Genomic DNA, 18031 nt, shown 5'->3' on the forward strand with positions numbered 1-18031 from the left:
GAGTGTACAGGTTTCAATTTGAACAGGAGGTAGACAGCAGGGACACTGACCCCTCTAAAAAACTGTGTGTGAGGAAGGCAGGGGTGAGAAGGAAGTTCCAAGATATTCTGCTGGTCAGAAAACGTAAAGAAGACTTAGAGGTGCCGTATTCAGAAGGTTAATGATCTGATCTGCTTTCTCGTATTAGGCAGACACAAACAAAGCAAGGAGCGAGTTAGTAGAGACGAGGCAGCGCCGGCCCCCGAGCTGGAGGGGTTAGGGGCGCTGTTGGCGGCGTGCACCTGTCAGCGCCGGAGGGGCGGCGGCGTCGCCGCGCAGCGCCGCAGAGCCGGGTTAGTAGGAGCACGGCGGCCGCGCAGGTTTAGAAGAGCTGGCGCGACAGAGGCAGCGGGGCGCGTGGGCGCAGGCCGCCGGGCGTTCTTACCCCGTTGCTCTGGGTGGATTGCACAGACTGCTCGCTGGCTGAGGAGCACGTGCTCATGCGGTCCGTGTCCTTGCCGGGGGCCGCGTGGCGGTGCGCCTGCCGCTGGAGGGAGTCACTGTCCCCCGGGAAGGTGAAGGAGCCCGGCCGGCTGGCGGGGGAGGCGGGGATGGAGCTCCAGAAGGAGCCGCCCTTCTGCAGGGGGCTGCTGGGGGCAAAGGGCTCCTTGCTGAACGGAGGGGGGCCCGCGGTGGCGAGAGGCGAGCCCAGCGGTGAGCCGGCCCCGGGCCTGGGCTTGCCCAGCGGCAAGGGGCCCAGGCTGCTCCGGGAGCGGCTGTCGTCGGGGTTGGCTCGCGCGTCCCGGGCCGCCGCATCCTGGCCTGCGCCCGCAGCGTTGGCGGCCTTCCTGGGGCTCTCCATCACCTTCATCTTGGGGATCTGCTCCGCTTCTCGCTCGGGGCCCTCGGCCTCTCTGCCAGGGGCGTGCCTGCCGGGCTGGCCCGGGCCCGCGTCGGGGGCGGCGCTGCTGCTGGGAGGAGGCAGTGGGGGGCCGGGCGCGGACGTACCTGACATCTTGTCTGCCTCTGCCTGGCTCGCGGCTGCAGAGGAGACCAGCACGGGGGAGTGGTGTCGGACGGGCTGGGGGATCCGGGAGGGTCTGCTCCTGCTCGCACTGGGGAGGCCGCTGCAGCTGCTGGCGCCCCCGCTGTGGTTGCTACCGCCTCCGCTGGGGGCCCCGCCGCCCCCGCCCCCACCGCCCCCGCTGTGGTTCCTCTGGTACTCGATGGGTGATGTCAAGGCTGCAAAACATGACAGCGTGGAAGAGCGTCAAGGCGGGGCACCAAGGAAAGTACTGCCATAGGGCAAAGGCAAAAGACGCGATCAGAAGGAAATGCTGGTCTGAATCCCCAGTGAAATCACGGGTGGTCCATGCAACTGCTTATCACCATGCCCCATAAACACCCACCCATCCTGGAGGCCCTCCACCAGTGAAGACAGCAAAAAGTCCTCAATGCTAAGCTCCTGTTTCAGTGAAACTGACTTGATCAAGGGAGGAGTCATGAGTGAGTGGCTGGGCTGCAGCACCCCTGAGCACATGTGAATGCGCAGGGAGGCTCTGGGAGCAGGGCCTTCGGGTCCCTGCCAGGTGAAAAGGAGCCCAAGGGCAGGGCATCGCCAGTGCCGGTGCCCTGCCTGCAGATTTGACGGGGACTTCACAGGGACCAGCTGGCTCCCTGGTGGTGGGAAGGCTTAGTCTAGCCACTACAAAGGTCTTCTTTAAACCAGAAACAAGCTCCTGGTGGCCATACACAGAGGCAGTGTCAGGGACCACCTGTTCGGCAGATTGGACATGAGAGACAAGGGAAGGTTAGAGAGCCCCAAGAGAACTTTGTGGGTCACGAAGCTGTCTGACTTCAGTGATTTGTTTTGTTATGAAAGCATCTGCAGGAGACATTCCAAATTAGATATATGGAAACACACAGATTCCTAAGTGTTAAAACCTTTGAGAGACACAACAATCAGGTGTAGCCCCTTCCTGCCTGGGAGGCATCAGGCATGTGAGAAAAGCATCCTGGAGCCAAATGACATTTTATGAAACCCGTGTTGGCCGTGGCCTCTTACAGGAATGAGGGGAGAGAGGAACGGGCAGCCGTGGCTGGAGCTCAGCTCCATTCCTGATGGCCTTCACTCATTTGGAGTAGGCATTATCACTCTCTACACGGACAGTGTCCAGTAAACTTCAACAGCGTGGCCTACTCATGCTGGCATTTTGAGAGGCAGGCAGCTCATTTCATTTTAAAGAAAATGGTGAAAGCTTAGAGATGTCCCAATAGTTACATGCTGTGGATGGGCATATAATGCACCACTTAGGAACACCACATTTAAAGAGAACTGCATTTGTGCACTCTCCTAGGAGGGAGAGGTTTTTCTACATGCACAGGAACTGTCCTTGAGCGCCATGCATCCAGTTCTAGTTGCGAGTAAAAAGATCAATCTACAATCCAGACAGAAGCATGAGTTAACACCCAGGCAGCTGATGATCACATGGCCAAAGATACCATGTAACCATGAGCTTGCACAGAGTGCCTGTATTCCTGGCTCCTGAACATCATGTGAGGCCTGAAGGTGCTTTTACAGTAACAGAGAAATCACAACATCCTACTAGATTAGGGCACAGACACAGAATGTGGAGATGGACAAAAGGACAAAGAAAGGACAGAAAGGAGTATTTAGCTTCTGACTGAATTCTCAAAGCTCTTTGATGACCACCAAATTAACACCAGAGTCCAAGTCAGCAGTCACAGAGAGCCCAGCAGCTCTAGGTCACGGATATAAAGAGTCAAGGCAATTGTCTGCTCCATTAAGCCAGTATGGTCACTCCCCTTGTGGAGAAGACATTTACCCGGAGGTGTGTGGAGCTCCTCTAAAATCACTCAAATCAAGGCAGCTGGGAAGAAAAACACATCTTGTTTTTTAATGGAGGAGGCAGGTATGGATGTGCAATGCAATGGAGCACAGGTTTTAAAGTTGAACTGGAGAATGTCTCCAACATCTCTGGCCACTTCCACCCGCTGCCTTGGTTTTTCTCATGCATTCCTTTCCTAGGACAGGGCTTGGGATCGCTTACGGCACAGGGACCATGAGGCACGGGGCGGAACATGCAGTGGTGAGGGCACACACCCAAGGGCCAGATGGCCTACTTGGATTCTGACTCTGCCACAATTTGTGGGATGTCGAGCAAATTAGTAATCCACTCTGAGCCTCAGCTTCCTCATTGTGTTGTGTAATATATGGAAGATGAGATGAAGCAATATAGGGACAGTGCTTGGAACTACCTAGAACACAGTCTGTGCTAAATACATCCTGTCGTTACTGTAATAGGAAAGAGAAGAGAAACAGAAATAGTAATGTGTACATTAGGGAAAGAAAACACGTGCGAAGTAGCAGAACACACATTACCATTTAAAAAATTGCGCTGGTTTTCTAAAATTTGGTTGATTTCATGGATCCATGTTTGCCGGACACTTGGACTGGATGCATGCAAAATGAAGGTCTCTGCCACATCACCCGTCCTTGACGTCAGAGCAAATTTACAGGGATCATTTTCCACATTTTCCTCCAGGCAAAGGCAACTCACCTTAAAAAGTTAAAGCATTATTCACAAGAGCCCAAAGGTGGATGCAACCCAAGTGTCTATCGACTGATGGATAAACAAAATAGGGCTTAGTCATCGAATGGCTGATTATCCAGCCTGAAAACAGACAGACTCACATGCCACAATGTGGATGAACCTTGAGGACATTATGCTAAGTGAAGTAAGCCAGGCACAAAAAGACAAATGCTGTTATGATTTCACTCAGATGAGGTACCTGGAGTAATCAAACTCATGGAGACAGAAAGCAGAATGGTGGGTGCAGGGGCTGGAGAGGGTGGGGAATTAGGGTTTAATGGGGACAGAGTTTCCATTCTGCAAGATGGAGAGAGTCCTGGGGATGGACGGTGGTTGCTGGTTGCACAGCAGCGTGTATGCACTTGATGCTACTGAGCTGTACACTTAAAAATGGTTAAGATGGTAAATTTTATGTTATGTGCATTTTAGTTAATACAATAAAAAAAATCAAAGCATATTTATTCCCACTGGCCAAGTGCTAAGTAAAGTTCATCCTTTGTCAAAACTGAAACAACTTTTTCTGACTCAGAAATTTTATCTTGGAGCTTTTCAATGAGTCTTTTAACTGAGGCACGTGGGATTACCAGGAGTTTAAGTAGTAGCTTGAATATTAACGAAATGTGGCCCTGGGATTACCTGTTTTCAAACTCCTATGTAAACCACCCAGTGTTTATACCTTACTTCACTGCCCCAGGAATTAAATGACACCATTTAAAAAATCTTGAATATTATTATAATATAACATACTATTAAGTTATATGTGATATGGCATATAAAATAATTTTATAGAAGCAGGATATGTAAAATAATATATGAAGAGAACTTCTATGGTGATGGGGTGATTTTCTGTCAAGGTACTTGTGAAAAGAACAAGAGGTCCAGGTGACAATGGGTGTACAGTGACAACCACGTGGGGCCTCCAATGGCCAGGGTGGGAGAGGCTGGTGGGCAGTGTGGGACTGGAGAGGCCTTGGGCCCAGCTTCAGGCAGCCGTCCTGATACCTCTCCAGGTACCAGTGGACAGAAGAGCCTCCCCTAGCCCAAAGCGGGAGGACACAGAGGCTACTGGGGGCAGAGGCAAGAAGGTGCAGTGGCCTGCCTGTGCGCTGAGGCCTAAGGGCTCCGAGGGCCTAAAAGGTTCCCTATCCCTCATGGAGCCCTGGCAGCTCCAGGTAGGGGGTCCCAATACAGGGCAGCACATCTCCCTTCTGACCTTGGGGCCCACACAGCTGCAGGGGTGGAAGGAACTGGGGGGATGGGAAGAGTGGGCAGGTTGCATCTCCCAGGGACTCTCTGCCGGGACCTTCAGCCTCCTCTGCTTGTCTCTATCTCCCCCTTGGTTTGTCCCCTCTATGAGACTCAAGGCCATTTGCAATTATTTCGTCTGTTAATTTATTTCTCTTTCTTTTCCATCAGAGAGTACACTACCCCAGGGCACGGTTTAACTGTCTTGTCCAATCCTGCAGCTCCATGCCTAGCACAGAGTGTACAGTGTGTCCTCACTGAATGGAAGGAAAGGGTAAGATACTGGGTAAGCTTCTAGTCTGGTCTTAAAGCAGAGCTCCCCATCTGTGCCTCTGAACTTAAGTATGCTGTACACAGGCCTAGGAAAGGTGGTACACAAGAATGAACGAGGTCTCATGGTGAAGAGGAATGGCTGTGGTCACGTGGAGATGTGTTTTAGACGTTGGCCACTCGAGAATACAGACAGTAGAGTGACAGAGTCATTTAAAGGTTCAGAAATGTATTAGGAAATTCTCTAAATATTTAATAAGCAAAGGATCAGGACTTGTCATCACTGAAATGAAAACAGTTCATCAGCGTGATGGGTCCAGGAAGCAAGTAGCACATGGAAGCAGGCAAACACACATTACCTTGATACTGTTCTTAAACAGGAATCCTGGCATGGAGTAGCCCTTTTTTTTATCAAGTGGTTCGCTGAAAATGACGATCTGCTCAAAGAGGAAAATTCGTCTCTCTTTGCAGCGAGGCAGAAGTCCTGTGTCCTGGTCTGTGACTAAGAATGTGTCCTGCAAGAGCAGCTTGCCCTGGGCAACAATTTTACCCTATAAATGAGGGCAAGGGAAGGGGAGAAAACATTGCATTTCAAGGTATATGAAATTCTGTTTCTTTCTTATTCCCACAGAACCTATTTTTCTTCTATTAATGTATAGAGCTGAAGAATTTATATTACTGTAATGAGTTCTTGGCTCTAAACAGAATAATTACCTAAATAAGGTTCTTATCAACCTTTGTATAAATCACTGGCCTTGGTCACAATCAAAGACTGATGGTAGACCTAACGACTAGCTCACACAGGAAGAGCAGTTCTTGCCGGGTGGTTTCCTGCCCAGTGACACCTGGACCCCGCAGGACCCCTCAGAAGTGCACAGAGACCGGAGTTTTCAGAAGCCCTCCCAGGGAGTCTGTGTGGGCTCTTTGAGAGCCCAGCACTAGAACTTTAAACCGTACTTCTCTAGCGAAACAGCAGGCAAGAAAAAGAAAAACATCTCCCATTTCCTTACTTAATAATTAAATTAAAAGACAAGATGATTCTGGTTCTGAAAATCTTTGGGATACAAACAGGTAATATATAATATGAATAGCCTGGCAACCCAGAGACAAGTCTGCTAGACTAACAGTGAGCAAGTAACCCTGAAGTCAGGCTCCTGGGGATGTGGGATACGCCCCTGCCTCCCACCCTTCCTGCTGTCGCAGCAGCAGAGGGCCCAAGAGGGAGCAGTCCTGCCTGTCCATCACCCGCCGCAGGGCTTTGAGCAGGGGAAGGGCCTCAAAAAGCACCGAAAAGGAGTTGAGAGGGAGTATCAAACAGGTTGAAGTACAGGGAGAGAGGACACAAAACCGAGCAACGAGGATCAGCTTTCTACATGTGGAAATAAATAATCCAAGACAGAGGAAAGTGATGGAAGCCAGAGGAGTAAGTTTAAAGAACAGTTGCATTACGTCAAATCCTTGCAGCCGTCCGACGTTCATCATGTCGTTGCACCGCTTTGGAACTATGCACATGACCTCCACGGCTCTCTGCAGGTGGGGGAGAAAGCAGAGTGAAGGTCACCTTCCTGCAGGGACAAGCTGGCATGCTGACCCTCCAGTACACCTCCAGGTCCAGCGCCTCTCCCTCCCACCCCGCAGCATGCAGAGGGCACACCCATGTGGTGGAGAGACGTCCCATCACCCCCCACAGCCACCCCTCCCTGGGACAGGCTGCTTAGAAGACACATGGGGGTTAGGGAGGTGGGGGATGTAAAAGGAAAAAAAAAACTAAAAAAAATTTTTTACAGAGTTGAGGGGAGCCTGTGGGGAGGCCCGGTGGGCCTAGCAGGATATATGTACCTCTAATTCCGATGTGTCCAAGCTAGCTTTCTTGGAGTACTTGAGGAAGTCCTGCAGGGGAAATGAGAGGAGGCCATGACAATGGTGAGGATCACAGTACCAGGATGACCACTCACGACAGGCCAGGCACTGGGCTAGGAGCCTTGCTCTACTTTCTCACTTTCTCCTCCCACTAACACAATGAAAAGGTGTCCTGGTGTGGATTTCGAGCTGCAGTAGCACAAAGACAACCACATCTATCCAAGCAGGTAATGGTTCCCTTTTTCCTCTTGTCTCTATATGCAGGTTCTAAGTTTTATATGTGAAGCAACAGCAGTAGACTTAAACAATCACTCTTATCATAGAGAAGTGTGTGACTCTGCCTGTAGTTGTACGTAGGAATTGAAATAAATCTAGGGTGACTGCTGGGCCAGGAGAGCAGAGTGGGCAGGGATGGAGATTTTAATTCCATGCAAGACTCCAAGAGGATCAGAAAATATGTAAGGTCGATAGAGCTGAGTAAAAATCATTAGTATTTAAGGATCTGAGGTTGGGAAAAAAGGGTGCTTTGGCATTTTGATTCAGAACTTGATGTAAGTGAAAAATTGAGAAAGTAGTGTATGTTATCTTCCTAAATTAAAAAAACTACTCTGAAATATTTAAAATCAGAAATAACAAAACTGCTTAATTTTTTTATAAGAAAGATGCTCCTCTTCTGCCAAACCCGTCCTGCCCCTGGCCGAGTCTCATCCTCTCTCCAAACAAACTCTGGACACTAGAATTTGCCCGCTGCAAACCTTACCTTCAGTAACAGCTGATATTTCATAATTCTCTGCACTGGTTTGATTAACAAATCTGTGAGCTGTAACCTGTGGCCAAGGCGCTGCTTTAAGTCCTGTCATTTTAAAGGAGAAAACAAGATATTAAGTGTTGTTTTTCAAAAGACATTTTTTTAGACTCTTATCATTGTCAGAAATGCAAACAACCCCACAGTAAAAGCAATGAGGAGAGAGGTCACACTGCAGAGAAGAGGCCAGTGCGATGCAGTTTCTCAGTATGTCCAAGTTTTACTCTGTAATCTTTCTGAGAAGTTTTTCAACACCATCTTTTATGCTTGTTTAAAGACCTTCCTTCAATTGCTTTCTTTTGTCCATGAAAACAAGCGTACTGTTTTTAGGTGACAAGTTTAAATCATGAATTGTTCTGAATTTGAAATCAACTTTAGAACTGATTTTTAAAAAGTCCTTAATTTAACAATGACCCAGTCTCCTGAATGCTAAGAGAGATGATCACAGATTGAATTCATACTCATTTCTCTGATTTATAGGCAAGAAATACAGGTTTAGAACTCTTACAACTAAGGCTAATTTCTTGAGGGTTGCTTAGTCTTCTGGGCACCAAATGAAGTTTTAGTTTTTTGAAATCAACTGTAAGAAAAGATTAAGAAATACTTAGTTTCTATGGTAGGGCTTACCTCAAAAAAGGTATCAATGTATTCTGAGACAATGTGCTCAGACTTTGGTTTATTCTGACAATAAACTATGTACATGTGCAACCTTCTCTCCTAGGAATGAAAAAGGCAAACAGAGGGTTAAAACACTGGGAAGCTGAGTTAGAATACGCGAGCACACAGCACATAAAGGAAATACCCTGAAAACAAAACTGTATGCTTAGCCCTTGGGAGCACATTCCAGATTCGTAATGTAGATCGGCATTCAGCTTCCTGGCTACAAAAACAGTCACCGGTTATCGCTCCCTCAGATATACCAGACCCCTCACTTCGCCCGGCAAATACCAGAGGCAGTGCAGGGACACAGTTCTTAACCTTAAATGAAGACTTCCTGCTGCCTTTTCACATGGTTCTCACTGTTTTTAGTCGGGAAGAAAAAACTATTCAATCTCAAAAGCTGAAGGCAGAGAAAAAGGGGAGACAGTGTGCCATCCCTTAATCTGGTGATCCTCAAAGTGTGGTGTGCACACCCCTGGGGGTTCCAGAAGCCTTTCAGGGGATCCGTTAGGTCAAAACTGTTTTCGAGATAGTACTAAAACAAAATTTGCCTTTCCACTGCACTACGATTTGCACTGATGGGCAAAAACAATGTTGGGTGAAATGCTGGCATTTTAGCAAATACTAGTCACCACATATTTACAGCAACAAAATGCCAGTTTCACCTCAGAATGTTCTTGATAAAATACTGAAAGTGCACTTTATTAAAACTCAACCATGGTGTATATCTCTTTTTAACACCCTTATGACAAAGTAGAGGTCCTCATAACGCTTCTGCTGTTCACAACAGCCACCTCAAGGAACAGTCCTGGTGAGACTGAGCTGTGAGCAGAACCACTGCTGTTTTTGTGAACCGCCATTTTTACCTGAGAGAATGGTGGACACAAACTCTACATATTTACACATGGGTGTCTCGTAGACATTTTTCTTGAACTTGAATTTAAAAAATAAGCTTGTTGATTCAAGGCAAACTGGCCGTGTCTATTAATAATGCAAGTTTGACCTTTCAAGCTAAAAATTACAATTTTGGAAGACATTTATATGCCACTGTAAACTTGACACAATACTTAAAAAAGACTTTTCTGAAAAGTTAATCATTATTAACAAATATGGTTTTTTGATATTGTATAATGAAACTTTTCAGTATTTAGAAGATCTGTCTAAACTGGTAAACCAGTATCTTCCAACTGACCAATGCGTGATGTCACAAGCAGGTGAAAAAGCCTTAAAGTGCAAGACAGTTCAATGGCTTTTAGTGTAACAGCAAGGGAGAGGCTCACCAATGGCTTTTCAAATTCCATGTTGCAACCAACCTTTCAGAAATGACCACTTGTCAGGTTCTGGTGTCCTATCTAAGAAAACTATAATTTCCTGAAAAGAGCATTAAAATACTTATCCCTTTCCAACTATGCATCCTTGTGAGGATGGTTTTTTTTCATATACTGTAACAAACAAAAAAATACTACAATAAAATGAATGCAGAGCTGATAAGAATATCTATCTTCTATTAATCAGACATTAACAGAGATTTGCAAAAATGCAAAATCTCCTAGTGCTAATTTTTTGAAAACACATTAATTTTTTCTATTAAAAAAACCCAACAAAAACCTTTAATGTTAACACACTTATTTTAGATATAAGCATGCACCCGGCTACTATGTTAAACCCACTGTACATTTAGGTATATCACCATCTCCACTAAACACTTATTTGTCCACAGATACCCCAAAATGTCCCTGCTTCAGGTCTGCTCTTGTCCCTGTCCAACCACACTGCATGGCTGTGAGCTGAACAGCCAGCTACGGGTATGGGACCCAGGAAGCAGGTCATTCAAGTGCAGGAGGGGATTTTACTTCCAATTCGTGGACATTGCAGAGTTTAATTTTATTCTTAACAGGAGCACTTTCATAAACTACAATTGAGTTCTTCTTTAGTCTGACAAACCAATTACTAATCATGACAGTATCAGAGCAGAATATAAATAAGGCCGTTGTACTTACATGTTTAACAAAAAGGGATCCTAGTTTTTCTGGATCTTCAAGGCACTTTTCCAACTCTGCTAAAAAAAAGCTGAAACAAGAGAAGAAATATTAGAGCTGTTTCCAATTTGGCCTTCTACTTTGAGACTGAGGTTTGTATTTTCAAAATGCTGTTTTGACACGAGCAATTGGGAAGTGTAAAATATGTACTTAACAGGTATAATGTACACAGAAAATATTTTGTTAGGACAGAAAGTGCAAAGAGACACACAGCTGAAAAGAGATGGTGGAATGAGACCATCCCTTGACTGGTAGCCTTTCCTTTGGACAATTAACATTTTTGGTGTCTCTTTTTTTTAAGGGCACAAACAATACTACTTTGGCTAAATACTGAGTAAAAAATAAGTCTCAAAGCAACTGATCATTTTTCTCTCTAAAAACTTGGTCCTTGTACTTGTGAATTTCATATTCATTCTATTTGTCAAGAAGCTCAAATTGGATGATAATGGATATAAGATACTGAGTATGTTCCCTGTGCCAGTTTTACAAAGTCTTCTCAAATATTATCAATACTAGCTTCTAGGTTCTGAATATGAGCTCCCATTAAGACTGAAATTAAGTATAATCAGAGAAACAAAACAGCTGTGTACAACTGCTCTTCATTTCCTGTGGGCTGCAGCTATCTATAAGACGTATGTCTACTTTAGTTACCACTGACTTACGTTGGCATTAATGTTTGGTGTTTTATTAACCTGCAAATCATCATACCAACTCATGACATGTTGCATCTCCTAGCACTGGGAGTCTTACCAACCTGCAGCTCTGCAAGTGCCGTGGCAGACACAATCTCTGGGTGCCACTTCCTGTCTGGTCATCCTGGGAGCAATGCACTGTTCTCTGCTCCCTGCTGCAGCTTAAACACCAGCCTCGAGTGTGGCAGACTATGTAATAGCACCAAATATCCCCTTTGTAGATTGGTTGCACTGGAGACTTGTGGTAAGCCTACAGTCTACAGAGCTATGAGTTAGAGTGCTGGTTCTAAAGCTGACCACGAACTGATTATTAAAGAAGATATGGAAATAAAGACCCTGTATCAGGGTGCAAGGTTTTTACATTCTACCAGGACAGATAAGTATAGAAATAGTAAGACATTATTTGATACATGCCCTAACCCCTTGTTTGTATGGTATTTTCTAATTTGCAGAGTACATTTATTTACACACACTGTCTCTAAGGGGGAGAGTACATCTCACTGGCAGGATCAGGTCTAACAGAGAAGTGAGCATTAGACCTGAGCTCCAAGGGTGATAAGAACAGAGTCCAAGCAGAGAGGCGATCATGCACATAATGATAGGAAAGCAGGAGGCCTGTCCAGGTAATGGGGAACAGAACAGTGCAGCTGGAACATTCCATGAAAGTATCAGCGGCTGGCATTAAGCAATTCCCAGATGATTAAGGATTTTAAAAACAAGGAGCAGGGTGCCCTGAATGGACAGTTGGGCAGTGAGAAGCTCTGGCAGCTGTGAAGCACCAGCCCCCACAGGGACCTCCCGTGTACGACAGGTATGGCAATGCACTGGGATTGAATATGACTTTCATGAGCAATCATGTCCACCATTCCATTAAAACTGTCAGAAAAAAAAAAGAGTATCTTCAAAACCCTTTAAGAGTCATGGGCATTAATTCAACAGGTGGCTACAATTCCAACCAAAACCATTTTCCAAAGCTTACACCACCAGACACTGTTTTAACTGTTTTACTGTATAAACTCAGTCGCTCCTTACAAGAAATTCACCAGGTGGGTACCGCTATGACCCCCGCTGTGTAGACGCAGAGCAGGGCACTAGGGAGGAAGCAAGTGGCTCGAAGTCAGGACAGGCTCTGCATGCAGGCAGTTGGCTTTGGTGCCGGTGCTCCGAGCCACCGCAGGGTGGGCCCTCGGAGGGACCAGCTGAAGGAAAGACTTCCCCATGCCATGAAATGCTGCCGTAAAACTCCTCAGCATATCAGCATGTCCTTTGCTCAGCTACCTTCATGTGGCTCCATAGGAAATAAAAGGAGACGAGTCAGCAACTATCCTTCTAACTCCCACTGCCTGACATGATGCTGTTTAGCAAGGCTGATGCTGTGCATGCATCAGGCTCGGCACGCGTCTTACGTACTCTCTGTGCCAGTCATATATCTGATGGATGTTGCCAAACACAATCTTGTCTTTTCCCTTCATGTCATCAGGAACACCATCTTCTTTCATAAGTGCCATGTAGCCCTATAATGGAATATTTAAAAATAAGTTTATTCCACTGAACATGTTTGAATGTTTTATTGAATGAGGTAATGGTTTATGGATTAATTTTATAAAGGACAAAATAGTACTATGCACTGTCTTGTAACCAATTCTTTATTTGAAAACAAACAAAACTCCTACATGAAAAGTGTCCTTAACCAGCACTTGAAATATACTGCAACCTCATGGCTACTTTTCTCTCCCTGAACTGTTTGCATTCATGGATCGAAATTCTTCTAAGGAATTGAAGAAGTTTAAATAGATGTAAATGTATTCGTAAAACAAACCATCTAATCAGCTTATAAATATTAAATATTTGTCCAGAAACATATTTCTTCTGTTCTCAGCATTTATATAATACAAACACATTTTCTTTTCTTTTTGGATTATTTAGCTAATTTGTGAAATAAGGATTTAACAATATTCTTTGATTTTTTAACACCAGCTAGTTAAACTTCGGTTTAACTCCAAAGCAAAACTGAAGGAACAACATAACAGCAAACTCACAGACTCTGAGAAGGGACTAGCGGTTACCAAAGGGAAAGGGGTTGGGAAGGGTGGATGGGGAGGGAGAAGGGGATTAAGGAGCACTATTAATTCGCAATTACAATATAGGTAGGTCACTGGGAAGGCAGTATAGCCTGGAGAAGAAGACAAGTAATGACTCTAGCATCTTACTACGCTGATGTACAGTGACTGCAATGGGGGGAGGGAGGATTTGATAATATGAGAGAATGTTGAAACCACAATGTTGTTCATGTGAAACCTTTGTAAGATTGTATATCAATGATACTTGAATTAAAAAAAAAAGTAAACTTCTACTTAACTCAAACTGACCTCAGCCTGTATAGGAACCTCTTTAGTAATTCAAGGTACCTATTTTACTGTTATTATGACTGCAGCCAAACAGACAATGTTAAACCTTTTATGTCACACAATTATCATAGCTTTCTTTTAACAGAACGTGCAACCCAAAAATATTGTCCTATACATATTTGCAAAACTGAAAGAGTAATAAAATTGTATGCTATAAGAAGAGCTTTTTGATGAACTGAGTTTATGAGTACGATTATGTACTGAACTTAATGCCAAGGATAAGCCTGGAGATGGGCCTCCACCTAGCATGAAAGGTAGTGGTTTTGCTACAACTACACTGTGTAGTGACTTTCAGGCAATGAAACTGGTGATGCATTTGTTCTATGCAAGGTGCTCCGAGCCCAGGTGGGCTCAGGATGGAACCAAAGCCACAGCTGGCCACCTTGACTTTTCAGCCAATAATGTTCTCACTTCTGTGGTGATACCCACTTTTGTAACACAATATTAAAGGCAAGATTCCCATGTACTAAATACACTGGTTGGATATAATAACTTAAAAACTTAATTGTAAAAAAAGATTATGCAAAAAAGAAGCACTGAAAAGACAGATGGTTAATTAGCTAAATTTCATTTTTCAAAAACACCATTTTTTAAAAATCAAAGATGTTTTTAAAGCTCTTGAGAAGGTATCAGTGTTAAATTACCACAATACCCCTTTGACAAACTTCGGTCTGATAAAATTATTAAATCTCTGAAACATATACCTCAACCACACAGCCGAGGTCCCGCACATAGTCACGCTCTGTCTCTACTAATTCTTGCAAAACATAGCTGGAAAGAGAGAAAAAACAGTGTTTACAACCCAAACTCTCCATTTTCTACATGAGTTCTCTCATGCTTTGCTTTGGCCAGGCCAGACTCCCACTGAGAGTGGGCTGTAATTTACCAAACTTGCACAACTGGGTCTCCCGTTCTTGAGCGCCCCAAATCACGGACAGGTCCACGTGGGTGAACTCCGAGAGCTGAGGAGGTGACGAGGCACTCCCCGTTCAGAGCCTGACTGACCTCATATAGGGACAACCGAGAGAAGCTTAGGCATTATTATAAAGGCATCATGTTGAAGGAAGTTCTTTTTTTTTAAAAAAAAAATGATGTCATTTTAAGTTTCACTGGACATAAAAGAAGTTAAGATAAAAATTTTAACTCAGATGTTTAAAGCTTAGGGTCTGACTAGTAATCCGGAGGTGTATCTTTTCATAAGGGTCCCTAAGTGTTTAAGGCCACTCAGAGGATAGAAGACAATGATTCCATCAGCACAGCAAACCACCTCAGTTGGCTTGGAAAGGTCGGTCCGTTCGTTCACTCATTCAGCCAGCACTGAACCGGGTCCTGCCGACGCGCCCACATCATGGCAGACGCCGGGAGGCAGTGCTCGGAGAGACCTAGTCTTGGCCTGTGTGCAGTGCTCATGTTTTCCCTCTTGTCCAAAGGAAAGTTTAAATGTTTTGTGATATTTTTCAGGACTCTTTTTTTTCACCATAACCTGCTTTACTGGACCTGAGAAACACTCCTACTATGTATGGTATGTTCAAAGAATGCTCAAGTTTTCAGGACAGTATCTAATTTACTGTTACCGTCATTTTGCTTCACAACTGTGTAAACAATAAAAGGTATAGGAGTTTCTCACTAGAAGTGATAAGAAATTTTTGTCTTGTATCATCTGATTTATACAGTATTACACACAAAATCACAAAATTTTTTTGAAGAAAATGTGAATTTTTGAGAATTTATTCTATTCTGCCAGAACTGAAGAACTATTTTCAAAAGTTTTTGGCTTAAACAGAAACAAACCCATAATGGGTGGAGGCCATTTGCTATCCTATATCTCTTTGCAGTGTTTCTTACTGGAAAAAAATGGGACAGAACAGAGTAGCAAGAAGCAAGCTCACAAAAGAAAAAAACCTTTGGTTCTCTTTTTCTGTTTATGAGAAAGATTTGTTATTAGACATTTGGTTACTGTTTACTGGACCTTAAACCACATTTATATCTAGAACTGTATATTTCTAATGTACTCATTAGCTTGAATATAGGGCCATAAAATACTGGAAGTTTTATATTGTACTACAGTGATAAAAGTAATAGGAGAAATAAAGACATACTGTGTCCAGTGATACTGCTTGTTACTATTGATAACCTTAGGTAGCAGCTGATGTATTATTTTTTAAAAAAGTCAATTCATGATTCTGGGAATAGATTTAAAGGATATGAATTTGTTATCTAGTATCTGAGCAGTTGAATTTCTTTTTTACATATTGTGATGTTTAATATTTTGATTATTATGAACCTCATTTAGGATATGTAAAAATTGAAACTAAGATATAGTTTTGCTTTGTAAATCAATGTTTTTATCTACTGGTTTTCTTAGATTTATTTTTTCATCAGTGAAAGCATTCTTAAACACTAATTCCTTTTCCAATTCAGTGATTATTAAGTGAAGTCCAGCTCCTTTTAGTTATGTTGAAAATTTCAATTTGTCTCAAGTATGTCCTCTTGTACATGAAATTTTGGTTGTCTTCCATGTTTTAAATGTATGATTATGTTATTACATATTTTATTATTGTTTAATAAGGGGTAATTCCCATCTAGGAAATAGTTTTTATAAAATAAAAGTCTTAAATAAATTTCAAAAAAAAAGCCCTACAAAACAATAAAAACTGCAGCTACAGCTTATGACGTGCCCTTATGAGGCTCTGAGCGCTTTTCAAACATGTACAATTACTCGAGGGGAGACCCTGGATCTCATCACTATGCCGATTCAGTGGCGGCTCCCATTTCTGAAGGTGACAGAGACAAGAGGAAAGGCACCAAACAATGACAATGAGAACGTTTCTGTCTTACTGCCGTCTCTTTAGAGAGCTGGACTTCCTTTCTTCCATCTCATCGATGGGCGAGGAGGAGGAGAGGAGGGAGTTGTCTGAAGGGTTGAAGGACGGGCTGCTGCTGTCCCCCTGGTCAACAAGGAGTGAGCTGGGGCGGTCCTCCAGCGCCTGGAAGAAAGGCAGGTCATCAGGCATGTTTCTGGCCCACAGTCCGTGAGGCTGAAATTAGGACTAGAAAATCTCCTATATCAGAAAATACAGAAGGCTTGATTGTGGCACTACAAAATCTATGTTTGTGAAATTACACAGTACTTAACAGCAAAAGCCCCATTATTAAAAAAATTGAGTAGGAGGAATTGGATAAAAGAGCAAAGTTAGAATGAAAAGGATGGCAAATTTATATACATTAATGTATTCTAACCTTGCTGCCAAATAATTAGAAAAAATATGACTTGTTTACATCACAGCACTGCACCCTTTTCTGGATATATTACAATATTTCAAATCCAGCCATTTTCTCCAAATAAAAGCGTGAGCATTTCAGAAGTGTGTGGTCGCCTTGGCCTCCATCAGGCCAGCTGACCCTGGACACACTACCCATATTCCTCATTGGTGGGCTATGTAACAATGTCAGCAACCTATATTTTATTTTACACAAACTTGGTTTCTTGATTATCCATGAAGACTTGACTCATACTTTTATGAACATGGATCACCCAGCTAAAATTGGTTTCTGTGATGCTCACATTTCCTTTTTATCGCTTCTGTAGGAAAACAGCTGTCATGCTGGCCTCAATTAGTTATCCTAGACTCTCCCCTGCTGGGTTTTAGTTTCCATGGGTGATTGTGTTCATCATTATACCCCATGTAGAAAGCTTTGCAGGTGTTCAATAAAACTGAGTTAAATATCGACTTCCCTCCCTGGATTAATGTTAACAATGATTAGTCACCGGTTACTTTCTAGAAGGAACATGTCAATTTTGTTTCTTAACCTGAATTCACAAAGCTCGTGTGGGTATATGCTATAGCTCTTTTAAAATTTCCAAAGCAACCAGCTGGACAGAGATGATCAGCTGAACTGGGCAACTGATTACTTACTCTTCAACAAAAAGCTCAAAACAAACTGCAAGAACACTTAGTATTCCTATCAAATGAAACCCTCTAATATTTGTCCCAGCTCCTCCCCTTCAGAGTAACAGACTGAGGCCGACTTCATCACCATGCACAGCTTTGAGGACACAAAGTCCATGCGATCCTGCTCACCAGATCCATGGAGAGCTGTGTGAGTACACCAACTGCGGCTCTTACTTAGGAAAAACAGTGAAGGAACAGGGCTTGATGAGAAAATAACACCATTATTTTTATGAGACTGACGTGCTGCCTACTGCGCTAAGGAGGCAACTAACACCATTATTTTTAAATGAATTGCTGTTGACCTTTAGGGGAGCAAGCGTTTTGTGGGTGGCGGTGGTCTCTGCCCGGAGCTAGCAGTCTGAAGACTGAGGAGATGCCCTGCACTGGCTCCTGCCCACCTTGGCACAGACACAGCTGGTGGTTGCTAGATTTAAGCCCAGCCACTTGAATGGTGAGAAAAAGAAAGAAAAGAAAGGCTCCAGATGTCCTGACACAGAGGAACAAGC

At 43.9% G+C, this 18031-nt stretch overlaps 1 protein-coding gene across 6 annotated transcripts in view; it reads right to left on the minus strand.

Annotated features, from left to right (window-relative positions):
• TRIO (trio Rho guanine nucleotide exchange factor) overlaps positions 1 to 18031 on the minus strand; it is a 340446-nt gene that overhangs the window by 16184 nt on the left and 306231 nt on the right. For all 6 annotated transcript variants that reach the window (XM_073237759.1, XM_073237756.1, XM_073237760.1 and 3 more), the window contains 11 exons: positions 16411 to 16559; positions 14277 to 14343; positions 12575 to 12678; positions 10434 to 10503; positions 8401 to 8490; positions 7729 to 7821; positions 6948 to 6998; positions 6558 to 6635; positions 5468 to 5659; positions 3383 to 3560; positions 425 to 1221 (listed from right to left, as the gene is read on the minus strand). In XM_073237759.1, the coding sequence (XP_073093860.1) occupies positions 425 to 1221; positions 3383 to 3560; positions 5468 to 5659; positions 6558 to 6635; positions 6948 to 6998; positions 7729 to 7821; positions 8401 to 8490; positions 10434 to 10503; positions 12575 to 12678; positions 14277 to 14343; positions 16411 to 16559 (1869 nt within the window). The remainder of the gene's footprint in view (positions 1 to 424; positions 1222 to 3382; positions 3561 to 5467; positions 5660 to 6557; positions 6636 to 6947; positions 6999 to 7728; positions 7822 to 8400; positions 8491 to 10433; positions 10504 to 12574; positions 12679 to 14276; positions 14344 to 16410; positions 16560 to 18031) is intronic.

Source organism: Manis javanica, chromosome 1, assembly GCF_040802235.1.
Source record: "Manis javanica isolate MJ-LG chromosome 1, MJ_LKY, whole genome shotgun sequence".
Classification (NCBI taxonomy): domain Eukaryota; kingdom Metazoa; phylum Chordata; class Mammalia; order Pholidota; family Manidae; genus Manis; species Manis javanica.